This window comes from Botrytis fragariae (genome assembly GCF_013461495.1).
Source record: "Botrytis fragariae strain BVB16 chromosome Unknown tig00000012, whole genome shotgun sequence".
NCBI classification, from domain to species: Eukaryota; Fungi; Ascomycota; class Leotiomycetes; order Helotiales; family Sclerotiniaceae; genus Botrytis; species Botrytis fragariae.
The window spans coordinates 2,741,357-2,756,034 of NW_023500989.1; the positions used below are offsets into that span (position 1 = coordinate 2,741,357).

Below are 14,678 nucleotides of genomic sequence, written 5' to 3' on the forward strand. Positions count from 1 at the left end.
GAGAACAATTGCGACGTCGGGGTTCTTTTTGAAGGAAGAGAGTTTATGACAAGTGAGCATTTGTCATGCCCGATCATGATGGATTGATGAGGATCTTCTGGCCGAGAGATATCCCAAGGAGCGATTCACCTGGAGTAATTGTTGGCTGGAGGAATTCTGGCCTTGATATTTTTGTGGTTGCGATATTGGAGGATGTTGACGTGAGCAGCGATAAGGCTATGTGAAATTGGAACCGACTGACGTAATTGCAGGCGCGCAATGTAGAGAATGCATTGAAGGTCGGAACTCTGTTCCGAAATGCCAGTCATCCCATCGAGCGAATATATGAATTATGTGGACAGTCGTCTCTACAGGTATTGGGCTTGACAAATTCACCAAAAGCAGATGTCGATACTCTTCAAATCCGCGCAACTACAGGGTCGGCATACAAATTACCTCAGATATCCTGTGCTCGAGCATCAACGAATCAAATAGTCGTGTTTGATCGACCTCAGCCTAATAGGATGCAATACATATCTCTGAAGCCAATATCATTGGCATTGGATGACAAGGCTGAAATGACATTTCATGCACCAGGAAGTGTTGATGCGGAGGAAGAACGAGAAGAAATAAGACAGAGGAAAAGGACTCAGGAACTAGTCGAAAAGTTGAAGTACCACTCCGTCGTTAAACATCCACCATCACAAAAAGAACTCGCCTTGCCAAGGATAGTCAATCAAATCAATTGTGCTTGGGAGGTCCATCAATTATTACAGAAAAACATTTCGCTAGTTGGAGCTCGGTCAAGGAGAAGTCTGAGCGTGTCGGAAAGGGTAGTGGAGTCAGCAACCACGATGCGTGATTTCGTTCTTTTGACAATATGGCAACTCATCACTCTTTACATATATCCTATCATCAGACGTGGATTTGTTGTTGGTCTCGTTTGTCATAGATTTGCTGCTGAAGCTTTACTACTGATTCTAGAGTGGAGAGCTAAGCCAGATTATGCAGCCTTGAAAGATATCTCCGCAACTGCACAGCAAGTGGAGATACGCTTACAACAATTCTGCTATTGGCCTATGCAATATGTCACACTTCGAAGAAGTAAAAGAGACTGGGGTAGTGTGACAACAAGTCATCCGGACTACATAAGGTTTTATAATAGCCTTTGGCTAGTTGCTAATGACGTGATCATTGGAATTGCATTGGGGTCTTATATTATTGACAACTCCGCCTGGGTAGCAGAGACTATCAGTGATATCCTAAGCACTTATTCTATAGCTGCTCTACAAAGGACGATAAATTGGCTGATGGATTGGCCAGCTGGCTTGAAACTCAATACCGAACTGGCTGCTTTCCTTGGTGATTTGTTCTTATGGGTCATCGAACATTGGTCAAGTATGTTTATCGTCTTCTCCAACAAACAATGCATTAACTGACTGTCACAGGCTGTATTGAAGCTTTGCATCCAGTATTGCCTCATGTTATATGGGTTGTTGGTTTTTCCAGTTTTGCTGGAGCCAGCATGCCAATCGCCCTTTTCTCTGATCTACTCACAATCCTGACACTTCACATCTATTCGTTTTACATGGCTTCTGCACGTATATTCAATTGGCAGTATACGATCCTCCTCTCTCTGTTTCAACTGTTTCGGGGCAAGAAGCATAACGTTCTTCGAAAACGTATCGATTCATGCGATTACGATCTCGATCAATTATTGCTAGGCACGATTTTATTCACACTACTCTTCTTTCTCCTGCCTACAGTAGTTGTATTCTACTTGGCATTTGCATGTGCACGAATGGCAATCATCTCATTGAAAGCTATTTTAGATGCTTTACTTGCATGCTTGAATCATTTCCCCCTTTTTGCATTGATGTTACGACTTAAAGATTCGCAACGATTGCCAGGTATGTTCTCACATAAATTTTCCAGACTACATCACACTAACATACAAAGGTGGCATACGATTTGAACTTCGAGATACCCAACAACTAGCAAGCCAAATACCTAATACCCCATCTCCTCCACCAACATCCTATATATATCTCAAAGTATGATGGTTCTCTTCCTACTAATTTGTTCTCACATTACTAACAGAAACCTACAGTCCGTTCCCCTCACTTTCCGCGCCATGTTCCACCAATATTTTCAACTCGGTCATCGTATCCGTAAACATTACGCTTCACCTCGAGTGCTGCTCTGTCTCGCGACCGGCAAATTCGTTCCGCCTATACATCGCAAAAATCTCTATTCGCTTCAGTACAGCATGTTACCAGCTCGTCGAGCGGGTATTATGGATATGTGGTATGCATTGACGACTAATTCTGATGAGGGAAAGGATAGGAGAAGAGGCAGTGCTGGGTGGTTAAATGGTGGTGTGGCCAGTTTGGCCAAGGGAAATGGAAATTTGAGGAGAGGAAATGGGTATATGGCTCGGAGGGGTGGGCATTAGAAATTACGTGGAATGAATGTGGATGTGGATGAGTGATTGACGGGCTCTTTTGTATATATGATTGGTTTTCCATAGGCCAAATGAGATGAGATGAGACGAGACAAATAAAAAGGAGCGTTGGAGAGGTTGGAGGTGATAGGTTTTGTATGTATGTACTGTATATAGATACGGATTACTTAATGATAATATTTCCAGAATCATCGGGTTTTAGATCTCACATGTTCACAATCGAAATAAGTAAGTGGGTACGTGTATGTTTGTGAAGCAAATTATAATTTTCTTTCTTTCTTTGAATTTCGTGGCATTCATCAATTATTGACTGACTCCCATATTATCACAACCGTTTCTGCTGTGTTTTGCCCTTTCGTGTCCTGTCCTGTCAAGCCATTTTTCTCTCCGCCAAATCCATCAGCAACCTATAATACAAATCTCATCTTCATCCTCTCCACACCTCGCCACCTATCCAACTCTCCTCTACAACTTCCCTTTCGCTTCTCCCTTCAACTCCGCCGCCTTTCCCTTCGCCCCTCCCTTCAACTCTGCCGCCTTTCCCTTCGCTTGTCCAGCTAACTCCGACGCTTTTCCAGAAAGTTCCGACGCGGTACCAGATGCAGAACCGGTTGCGGAAGAGGTGGCGCCTTGTGCTTCAGAGGCTGCGTTGGAAGCGGCGGTTTTGGCTTCAGAGGCGGAGAGGCCGGCAGCGGCTTTGGCTTTTTGGGTTGCGGTTTCTAGAGGGGAGGGAGGGGGTTAGTTATCTGCTGTTGTGTTTGTGGTGTGTGTGGTGTGGTGTGGAGGGGGGAGAAGGGGGAGGGAGAGAGGGAGAGGGTGACATACGACCAACTTCAATACCATCTACGATCTTGCTCGCAACGGCTTTGTCGACTTTATGAACTGTTTCCTTGACGGTTTCGGTAGCGGATTTGCGAGAGATGAAGGTTGAGGAGAAGGGACGGGTGGCTTGGAGGCGTAGTTGGGGGTTGAGGAGATGGGATTGGCGGGAGAGGGTGCGGGTTATGGATTGCATTTTGAATGGGGTGTGTGGTTGTTTGTTTGGTTTGCTTGATTTGATTAATTCGTCGTTGTTGTCGTGTTTTGAGATTGGAATTGGAGATTTCGTAGATAGATTATTTGTTTGTTTGTTGGTACGAAAAAGAATATATATACAAAAGGTAAGAAATCAATATATAAATACCATTCCACTCCTTCCATCAAAGTAGGTAGGGAGGTAGCTCCAAGCAAGCTATTGGAAAGGTAGGAAGGAGCTTCCTTCCGTCACAATGACGTCACTTTCGTTCCACCGCATCGTACATCGTTAGAGGTCTACTTCTAGCTACTAGCTAGGTGATTTACCCCTCTTTTCCACCGATATCGAGAGATAGATAGATACCTAAGTGCCATTACCTCATTCTTGATTTGAGATTCGAGATTCAAGATCAGAGATCTGATGTGATGTGATGTGATGTGAGTGGAATTCATATGTGTATCTAGATAGCTAGCTAGTACATATTGTCATATATTGTGTGTTGAATACAATTACGTGATCAATAAAATAAAACAAGTACGTAGGTAAATGTCATTTTATATACATATCTAGTATCCACCTACAAGTAAACAAGTACACGGTAGAGTAAAGTGTGTAAGTAAATAAGTGATAATACCTACCATCTATCTACCCAGTATATGAAAATCAAGCATCCAATTTTTCATGGGAATCTCCGATTATGCCATTTGCATTCCATCACACATGCGGAATCCGATTTCCAGATACTGGGCCCTTGTATTAGTAAGAAAGAGAATAATTTCCACTGTGTGCGCTTGCAAATAACCACTGCGCATAAGTAAGTAAATAGGTAAAGAATTGTTCTGATTTATTATATTTCAGAAGATACGAATAAGAATAAGTATAGCGAAAAACTTAATAAATAAACCTCTCATCCATAACACCAAGAGTTCATCAATTTACATATTAAAAATTCATCTCCTCTACCCCGCCCATCTCTCTCTCTCTCTCTCTCTCTCTGTACACAACCCTTCCACTTCCGCCGTCCAAAAACTTCCTCTTCTTCCTCCCAAGCCCCAAAACACAAAAAGTATTGAACAGAGGGGGATTCGAACCCCCGCGGGCTAAGCCCATGAGAATGCTAATTGATTTTACACCAATTAAGCTAGGAAGCTTGAGTCACACGCCATAACCACTCGGCCATCTGTCCTGTGAAATCATTATTCATGATTCGTTGGAGATGTGCTGCTTGTTTGCGTATATATTTTCAGGGGAGTAAAAGTGGAGAAGGAAAATGAGAAGATAAAGAATTTTTTCTGAGTCTTGTACCATAGTGGGGAAGAAGGATTGTGTGATTGGGTGGACGATACGATGTGATGTGGTGCATGAAATGATTGATACGAGACTAGCAGGTAAGGGATTCTCAAATGATAAAATTAGATATTCATAGGTTTCTTAATTTTTTAGTCCTTGACTTATTCTGTTTTATCTAGATAAATGTAAATGTACAAATTGTATCGGGTAAATACTAAAAAGTTGATAAATGGATGCCCCGGTATCGAATTCCAGATTGTAAGATAATATACTCCCTCCCTAATGCAAAATGCTGGTGATATACCCCAAAAATGTAGATGCACACATGATTTGAACCCCCAAACGCCCAACTTATTCCATGTAAACATACAACCATCTTTCCCTCTCAATGCCCCATTCACCCTCCTCATCTCAACCCAGAACCATAAATCCCACACCTCCGATAACACCGGTTATTATAAGCGCCGTTAAGATTCCTGCTCCGGCTCTATCTCCACTGGTGATGGGTGTTTCGACTGTTCCATCGCTAGCGGTACTACTTCCACTTCCACCTGCTGCATTTCCTACGCTTGTTCCGCCCGTGTTGTTTGTAACAAGATCGGCTGCTTGCCCAATAAGTGTTGCTTGAATGATACTTAAAGCGCTCATTTGTTCTCCGACTCCATATTTTCCATCGTAAGTACTTCCTGCAGTCCAATGTTCTCCACATGCCCTTCCGCTGGTTCCTCCATCGCATTGTTCTGCTGCGGCTTGAGCAGATGCGTTAATGTAGGTCATGATTGTTGGTTCAGTAAATGGGGCGAGCTTAGTTGTTCCTGCCATCCAACGAGAAAGGTAGGCTTTAAATGATTGTTCATCGGTGTCGCAACCGACGGTGGTAGTTTCGCATGCTGCTTCATACATAACATTATCTTTAAAGAATACACTACTGGCATTCAAAAGTCCTGCTGTTCGATTTTCCCATGTGGATGATCCGTTGGTCTATGAGGCAGGTGTTAGTAGAACTATATGACTTGTCCGGGAGGTGATTAGAAGAAAAGGGGGAACGAACGTAATTGTACATCATGGCGGCTCCGAAAAGATAGATACCAGCGTTATATGTCCATTGTACATGATCGAGAGAACTGCAGTTCGTTGTGTCGGATGTACCATCATACACCTCCCAAGCATCACCGATCAATCCAACAGATTGTTCCCACGTGAATATCTTTTCGGCCCAATCGGCATATGATGAATTTCCAGTGTATCTTGCCAACCTTGCTCCTAAATTGAAGAAACAACCATTCGCAATACTATTCTTATAGTCGTATCCGGAGTTGAATGTAAAGATTTGCCATCTCAACCCACCTCCACAAGTTGATTCATCCCATCTAGTTGCCATATCGTTGAAAACTGCTTGCGCCATTGCTAACCAACCAGGTGTTCCACTATCCGGATTGTCGAAATTAGCCTCTGCAGCGGACATAGCAGCCATTCCCCAGAATCCCTGGTCATCGTTTCCTTCTGTCTTTGTCTGATTGAGAGGCATGAAATCGTAATCGTCGCCAGCTTGATGCAGGAGAGCTTGTTTTACTTCAGCATTATAGGTAGTATCTCCAGTATAATACCAATAGTCGACCATTATACCAAACATAGCTCCTGCCTCCCACCAATAATAGGGGTCAGGTAAGTTACCAGCGACATCTCCGGTATTATTTCCTGTATAGTATTTCATCATATCGTAGGCGACATCGGATGCGGCGGTTTTGATGCTTTCTGATCATAGTTTTTCAATCAGTATATTGCTCTTCACTCAACAGGAAGCAACATAGAGAGACAACATACCATCAGAGCTCAAATCAAGAGTGATTGCACTAACCAAACTACTACATGTTGAGCAAATGGCAGCAGTATATGCCAAGACTTTTCCTCCACTGACCCTCATCTTGCTCCTCTTCCGTGATTCAAACTAGAGTATAGATACTGTATATAACACTTCTTCACCAATCACAATACCAAAACGGGGGGGTCCGATCAATTCCAGATTTGCAAACGATTCGGCCAAACGAGAGTATAAGATAAAATATGCCGGATCGCTGATGTATAAGAAGAAAAGCGTACTATCTTACCATCAAGTCGAAAAGAAACGAAGACTATTCACCAGAATTCAAAGTGAGGAGAGACATACTTCCTACTACACTTACCTCTAGTTCCGTAATAACAAAACTCCTGGTCCACTGTTCTGTTTTTGACATACGGCCCACGGCAAGTCTTCTTTGGTTTCTTCCTTTTAATAGACCTTGCGTGTCAGCCACATCCCAGTGGATTTTAAAACACTATTTTCAGAATCTTTTAGACCCACCAGCGTTTCTCCCTGGGAGAGAAACTAAAGACTCAGAGAGATTTGAAAACCTATGGGCTGAAAGAGTGATGCCTGGTTCATAACAAAATGAATAATGGACACGCATTGGCTTACGCGGTGGGTACGTCATCCTTGTTTGGTTCACGTTTAATTGATTCCCTGGCGGCCCTCATCTCCTAGAGACACCCAAAATTTCCTGATATCTCACCGTCGTGAATCGAGTATCGAATCTTGCAAACGTGCCACTTTTGATCTTGATATAAAACTAGCAAAAAGCAATAACGAACGATGATAGAAGCCAAGCCATAATTGTCTTGGATTGCGATGCTTAGTATGGTCCAAGTCAAGAGAGTAATCCTCCGTTTTTTCTTGATGAAGCTTGAAAAAAGCTTGTCTCCACCAAGTACCGACAAGGAGCCGTTAATGGCGGAGATTGGCGGCAAGGATAATCACCTAGTAAATGGATACGAGATTGTGTGGCTAATCACGTGGAAGCGAACGAAAAGGGGCTCAGGTGGTCGAGAACATTGAAACTTATCTGTTGATGAAAAGACCTCTGGAGTAGTTCTCACTCGTTCATGTTTGGTCGTGTTCTACTTTCACATAAGATGAAGTATCTTGAACTTCAAACTTATGATGCACACCAAGAATATCGCTGAATCTTCGAAATCACCTTGATGATTATAATTTGGTGATCTTCCCATGACCCACAACAACTTTGTCATGATTTTCATGCAACTGCTCATGTGACCAGACTTTGTCTTCCGTTGGATTCGATTATCATTTGATAACCAAAGTTCTATGCGATGATACTTCGTATCATTTGCGCCCATCAACAATGCCAGATTCTTTGATAAAATACGTGGTGATATTACATACGGTGATAACATCGCAAATAGTCAGGTGCTTATGACAAGATGTAGGAAGATTTGTAATACGATGTTGCCAATGCTTGGTAGGACAGTATGTAAATAACATACAAGAATGTGGTCTTTCTTCAATGGACAGAGCAGAGTTGCTCTTTGGTCAATTTTCCCTTTCAATCAATCACCTGACAAACAATTGCTATATCCACGGATGTTGGGTGTGTACACTTTGCAGTTACAATTGTGGTTGTGGAAGCTACGATGGCGCAATCATGCAAAGCCAAGAAAAGTACCTTGCTGGTTAAATGATCAAACCGTAAACAAAGTCCATTATATTATGATTCACAGTATTCTTTGGACGTTCACGCTCAGCAACCTTGTTGGGTTCAATATCATCAAGGTACTTATTATATCTTTACAAAGTGTATAGATTTATTATCTTCACTGCTCCCACTGTACTCTCTTTGGTTTATGATCTCTCAAACATACAACGCATTCCAGCAGCCACTTAACTTTTCTCTATATCTTTCAAATCAGCAATCATGAAGGTTGTTGGCCCGCAAACGAAAAGAGAAATAGATGTTGGAAAACAGTCTCTCAAAAATCTGCTTGATCTTCAAATGGCTGACAAACTAGACATGGTTTCCAAGTGGCCAAGTCAATGGTTTAATATCATATTGGGAAAACATCACAACCATAAGGATTACAATGGTGTAATAGAGCTTTTTCATGAATTGGATCTATGGGAGCTTAGATCATTTTTATTGAAAGGCTTGACTTGCAGAAACCTCTCGGAATATCGTAATATTCGGTATCCACAAATCGAATCGAGTCCGAATACACAACTTGGTGACCGCACTTTTCCTTCCTTCAAGAAACTGCCAGCCGAACTTCGACTTGATATTTGGGAATACGCATTCGCGGAAGATCTCCTCCCAAAAGTCCATCATCTAAATAACACAGACCGCAATACTGGAAAGATCACCGACTCAATCACATCACATCTCTCGTTCTCGAATATCGTACAAGTCTGCAAGGAATCCCGAGAATGGTATCTTTCGCGAACGCACAATACCTGGGCATTCGGAACATACGTCAACTTTCATACCGACATTTTGTACTTGACCAAACAAGTTGAGGCATCCAAAATTCTTTACGAGACTCTTCTCTCTTGTCCTCACATGAAAAAGGTTCAAAATTTGGCATTGCGTCGAACATTTCTTACCGATAACCCTCAAAATGCTTTCACCCAGGTTGAAGCATCCGAATATATTCGAGAAAAGATTCCCTCTTTGAAAAACATCTACGTCGTCATAAACGAAATCAGAGACTCAGCAATCATCGACCGGGATAATGAAATCAAGTTTCGGCATCTCTCGGCAAGACAAAAGAGAAAGTGGGTAGACATCGGGTATGCTAGGACTTGGTTGAAATGGGTGAATAAGGTTATGATCGATAGGGGTTACAATAGTGTGAATCATCATTTTGTGATGGTTGGTACTCAATGTACAGATGTATTGTCCTCAAATTATGGAGAGGTGGCCTTCGAGAGGAAGATTCGTGATGGAAGTCTTGCGCTATTTTGATTAGTGGTAGGCATGTCTGTCATTTTGCTTTTCAATGCATGAGTATGTTTACGGTGCTTTGGTCGGAGTTAAGGCTGGAAGCATTGCGGGGGTTGGGTTGGGTTGGGTTTATGAGCCTGAGTTTATGGTTTCGCTGCTTGCTTATGGACTATCTGAGGTGTATTGCTGGATATTCCATGGGATTGAAGAACTGGATGCAAATTATGAGATATGACAGAGGTGATACTGAAGAGGGGTCTGGAAATGGAAGGTTAAGCAAGTCAACCGGATAAGCATAGTCTGGAGCAGTATGGCCATGGCTAGCTCATGAGGTACAACTCGTCGAAGGATATTATACTGGACGATGCATGAGGTTCTAACATGAGCGGTCTCTCATATGTATGAATTAATGAGTTTAATCACACTTTTTGAAACACCTTTTGCGCCTTTATACATATTCTATATTTACTTGTAAAAGAACCTACCAATGATATATCAGTCGGCCCATTAATTCTCCTCATCGTACCCTGTACATTCATCGATTGTGAACTTGATAAATCCTCAGGATAGCTGACATCAACAAACACTGTATTATCAGGAACAAGAAAAGACGCGGCATACTCGTTACAGGAAGAAAGATGTGAAGGGCATCAATGATTGGTTGTGAATGAATTTATGCATTTGTTATTCAAAAAGTAAGTCCCTGTGATTCAGAGACGTTGTATGTAAACGTCTATCGAATCAAACCCCTATGTTATATCCCGATATTTTTGATTTCTTGACTAGCTTTCAAAACGCGATTTTGTAATGTCATTGAATTTTTGCTGAAGGTAGGTAGATAGGTAGGCAGATAGATAGTTATGATAAAACTTCAACTTTACGGTTTTGAGTTAGGATTGAATATCTTTTTGAGCGAGTGAGTAGTAGTAGTGTGTGTGCTTGTTTTTAATTGAAAGAGAGAATTCTTGTATTGATTTTGAAATGCTTTAATGAGTCTATTTATTATATACAGAATTATAGACAAGTTAGATATAATCAAGAGTACTATCGAATTATAGAGCTTTTTTGAAATAAAAGAATCGAAGAAACTTCTCTAAGCTGAGTATTCGAAATTTAACATCTGAATGTTTTCAATGAAGTTGTAGAAGCTACCTGAGAAATCAAGCGTACCAAATAAATATGGGGTAACCTCGGAACAACTACCCGATGTTACACAACCCCAAAAAACCATCAAATTTCCAAAACAGAAAGAGCGAACAACCACCTACCTCACAGTTCCAGAATAGAAAAAGCTAAAAAGACAAAAAAGTTTAGTGGTCGAGGTTTACCTCAACTCGCAGAATGCGGCTTCTGTGGATCGAACACAGTGCCTCCAGATTAATGAACTGAAGTGTACTTCAGTCTGGCGCTCTCCCAAGTGAGCTAAAGCCGCTTGAGTGTGTTTGTTTGATGAAAGACACGTGATTATTTGGATATATATTTTAACAAAAGAAATGATGTGTTCATGTGTGAGTGGAAAAAACGGTCTCCGGAATCTGATTTTGATTGTGGATCAAATTAGCGTCGCATTTGATTCTGCTTCTGAAATCACTGTTTGGGGACCAGATTATAAAAAGTGAGTCTATTCAGATATTAATTTTGTGAGTAGGCATACAAATCACTATTATTTTTAATCAATATCAAATTTTCGAAATTAAGATCAAGCTGGAGAGACTGTTTTGAAGGGTGGTTCATATTCTTGTGGCTTAGATCAATTCGAATCTCGAAGCCAAATGAAAGGGTTTCAAGCTTTTTAACTTCACTTGGATTTCTTTCAATCATTCAATGTTATCATCTTATAAAGCTTGGTACTCAGAAATATTCAATTGCTAGCTTTCAAATGAAATCATTTTTGTTGAATTCTGAATGGAAACAGCGATTTTATCGAATATTCAAATTCAAACCTATAGAACTCCTTCATTCGAGATTGATAAGCGAACAGCTTCATTTCCTTCAAATTTGGAATCAACGTTCGAATTATCATCCGGTCGTCAAACGTAACACCCTCAATTATCAAGGTGATCATCAGATTGGCTTTTTTCGGACGATTTATGATTTGAGTATCAAACCAAAATCTATACATATGCTTAGATTTTCTCAAACAGGTCAGTCAATTCGTAAGCCAACAGAAAGATCAGGATTTGTGTGAGGTAGTCGTTGAACGGGCTCCAAATCACTCAAATAGAATCATACATTGAGAACACTCATAGCTTAATATCTTATAGTCAAATCAATTGATATCGAACAATATTGAAAATAATTCTCATGGTAAATCGAAAGATTTTCGAATAACTCATTTTGTTTTTGATTTAAATTGATGATTACAAGATTTATTATTGAATATTTAAAAGAGTATATATTTTTTTGGGAATGCTTCGTTTTTCCGTCCTACTGGAAGATGTCAACAAAGTCTTTAAGGCAGCGAAATAAGTCTTCGGATTTGCGTGTTTTGATATTATTGATCAATTGAAATCACGAGACAGCTACAGATAAAATCACAGAATCGAAAGCATCAAACGAAAATTCAGCTTTTGACTTATTTCAGCTTTAAGAAGAAGTAATAGCTGTGACGACTTTTCCAAAGGTACTCACTCAAATTCGGTCACTAGAGGAGGAAGCTTCTTGTGATGTCCATTGAAATTTGTACGTATTCTTCCCAGTTGCCATGCAGTGAACTATAAGAATGAAATACGTTTGATAACTGCAGCAAAACGAATTTCACCCTTTTGACTTCTACATGGCTATTTGGAAATTAGACTATGACTTTTTCCCCCTCTCGCCTTTCATTTGGTCCCTCTCAACCACTTATCCACAATCCGTTAACTGCCATTACCAGCATCCCATTATGCATTCCAATCAATGCGCAACGAGAAATGCGATAAAAGTCGGTGTTATTATGTGGCGAGCTCAAACTATATCGAGCATTGGCCTTTCTCATAGCATATTCTCTCGTGTGGAATGAACTCTCAAATCGAAGGCATGGATGGTTTGTTCATTTTGGTGTTTGCAAAGTGAAGATCTTGTGGCTGACGATATTTGAACGCTTGAGAGGAACGGTCTGAATATGACTAGTGACTCCATTGGCTTACCGTTGCACTGATTTGAAATGAAATGTCGAGGTTCGACAAAGTAACCACTGCACGTCACTATTACGTTTTGTGCCTGCAGAGCTGTTGACTACTGATCCACAGGTTCATACTCCTCTGCCGAACATTGACCATTTCATTACTCCATCACTGATCGTCACTCGGTTCAAAATACGACGAGGCTATGCAGTTTGATGTGACATTTTCAGTAAACTATGCCAAGTGACAGCATCTGACTTGGGAATCAGATTGGATTGATTGTATTTATACTGCAACCAGCCCATTGTGTGCTTTGCTGCATCTTCAACCTCTGATCGGTCGGCTCGCATCTCCACCCACAAAATGATTCACGCATGCAGAAAAATATCACATGCCAAATCGAGTGCCATAAGAACAGAATAGATCACGGAGAAAGTATTTCTCGTTCCTCAGTGTCCCCATTGATTCTATCACTGCGTCTTGCCATGTTGTTCCCTCAATATAACCGTCAGATCGTTTCAATTCACCCTATTTTCCCACCCAAAACCAAACTGTCCGAGGCAAGTGTACTCATCCAGGACATAAATGGGTAGTGGTGGGTCTCCCGAGATTCGGTCCAACACACCTCCCGAGGCTCGGCCCATATCCAAACACTTCAGCAGTTGTCCTGCATGCTGTATTCTACCAGGTTCTGCTACCCTTTACCCGGTACTTCCTGATTAGACAAAACCTCCCCTGTACCTGCATGTTATATCTTTGACTTTTCTACGTACCGTACCTTTATAACCATGGTATGGGGACGGAGGAGTCGTGAGCGTGGCCAAGTATTCTTCGTGCTGCAATTTTTGGCTGCCCGAATTAATTTATGATGCTTCAGCGTTTACTTGAACATTTTGTTTACAGTTCGATCGAAGTTTGGTAACAAATGTAAGATTCAAAGAAAGGCAAAAGATGCTGAAGCGTAGTCTGAAAGACGAGGCTGGGTGTGGTTCTTTTGATATGCGCCTCGCAAAGTCAAGAAGTAAAAAATTTCCGAGCCACCCGCAGTTGCTTACGCGAATTACGCCTAATGTTGCACTCAAGACCAAAGCCGATACAGTGTGTAACTCGCAACTCGTGTCCGTCTTTTCTTAACTTGGTATAAGGTGAAAATAGCTCGAGTATACCACCAGTAAGGAGCAAGGATTATTCTGTATATACCTTCCGGATGGCGCCTCATGCAAACTAAAGTATGCGGCAACGTTTCCTTCTAAGAGACTGGTATAAGAGTGTCAGTCGATTAAGCGATAAATGACATTCGTACTACGTAGAGTATATTGGTAGTTTTGAGATTATGGCCACAGACTTGATTTTTTAGGGAGGAATGAGGCGAGGAACAATATCTTCCCCTCTTATATATACAGAATGGGAAGAATACGATATACGACACGCCCGTCAGCAAGTCGCTTCAAATTTAACGATTAGAAGCTCGCTCCAGCTTTTGCAGCCGTATATCCAAATCTGTAATAAAACCGAGATTTCTCGACTTCTCAAATCTGTCTTTTTTCTGCATTCTGTTTTTCTGCACGTGCATTCAACTCAGCTTTTGAAGCTCGGCGTTAAAGTTTCAATTACCTATTTGCCTATCCGTCAGTTCAGAATTATTGACGCACAAGCCTTTCCAATAACTCATAACCATCAATTCAAGTACCAACAAGAACTTCGATATGGCTTTGGATGACTCTGCCACGTTCAAGTTAGTTTATGCTTTTCCGTTCTGTCTGGCCATCTCACCATTTATATAATTTGATATGGAACGTCGAGAAAAATCTTTTTGTTGTTTCAGTGGGGTACCACGCTTATAGTCGCAGACCGGTCTGTTATCCCATGGCTTCGTCTTTGTTTTTGATATGAATTCCTCTCGGTTTTCAAGTATGGTAGATTTTTCATGTGCCATGCTTCACATGTCTTCGTCTTCCTTCAATTCCTGTACTGAATCCCTCTGCCTACACAGTAGTGGTGACCCGACATCCCCTCTTTGCAGTGGAAAGAATCCACTCGTCTCAATCACTTCG

At 41.3% G+C, this 14,678-nt stretch overlaps 5 protein-coding genes across 5 annotated transcripts; 2 read left to right on the forward strand and 3 right to left on the reverse strand.

Moving 5' to 3' along the window:
* Positions 1 to 65: 65 nt before the first annotated feature.
* Bfra_003058 (putative n-acetylglucosaminyl transferase component protein) lies at positions 66 to 2,434 on the forward strand (the record flags this gene model as incomplete). The annotated part of the gene is made up of 5 exons (XM_037333470.1): positions 66 to 200; positions 252 to 1,377; positions 1,428 to 1,889; positions 1,939 to 2,033; positions 2,090 to 2,434. 5 exons carry the CDS (start codon positions 66 to 68, stop codon positions 2,432 to 2,434), a joined length of 2,163 nt encoding a protein of 720 aa, XP_037195598.1.
* A 373-nt stretch (positions 2,435 to 2,807) lies between these two features.
* On the reverse strand, positions 2,808 to 3,553 carry Bfra_003059 (putative lea domain containing protein). The gene is made up of 2 exons (XM_037333471.1): positions 3,269 to 3,553; positions 2,808 to 3,162 (listed from the first exon to the last, which is right to left on the reverse strand). The coding sequence occupies exons 1-2, from the start codon at positions 3,456 to 3,458 to the stop codon at positions 2,909 to 2,911; spliced, it is 444 nt and encodes a 147-aa protein (XP_037195599.1). The 5' UTR covers positions 3,459 to 3,553; the 3' UTR covers positions 2,808 to 2,908.
* A 1,606-nt stretch (positions 3,554 to 5,159) lies between these two features.
* On the reverse strand, positions 5,160 to 6,672 carry Bfra_003060 (putative glycoside hydrolase family 76 protein; the record flags this gene model as incomplete). Its single annotated transcript, XM_037333472.1, has 3 exons — positions 5,160 to 5,729; positions 5,800 to 6,503; positions 6,573 to 6,672. The coding sequence occupies 3 exons, from the start codon at positions 6,670 to 6,672 to the stop codon at positions 5,160 to 5,162; spliced, it is 1,374 nt and encodes a 457-aa protein (XP_037195600.1).
* Positions 6,673 to 7,908: 1,236 nt separating this feature from the next.
* Positions 7,909 to 8,286, reverse strand: Bfra_003061 (uncharacterized protein; the record flags this gene model as incomplete). The annotated part of the gene is given in 4 exon segments (XM_037333473.1): positions 7,909 to 7,995; positions 8,070 to 8,125; positions 8,141 to 8,182; positions 8,271 to 8,286. 4 exon segments carry the CDS (start codon positions 8,284 to 8,286, stop codon positions 7,909 to 7,911), a joined length of 201 nt encoding a protein of 66 aa, XP_037195601.1.
* Positions 8,287 to 8,497: 211 nt separating this feature from the next.
* On the forward strand, positions 8,498 to 9,541 carry Bfra_003062 (uncharacterized protein; the record flags this gene model as incomplete). Its single annotated transcript, XM_037333474.1, has 1 exon — positions 8,498 to 9,541. One exon carries the CDS (start codon positions 8,498 to 8,500, stop codon positions 9,539 to 9,541), a length of 1,044 nt encoding a protein of 347 aa, XP_037195602.1.
* Positions 9,542 to 14,678: the final 5,137 nt, after the last annotated feature.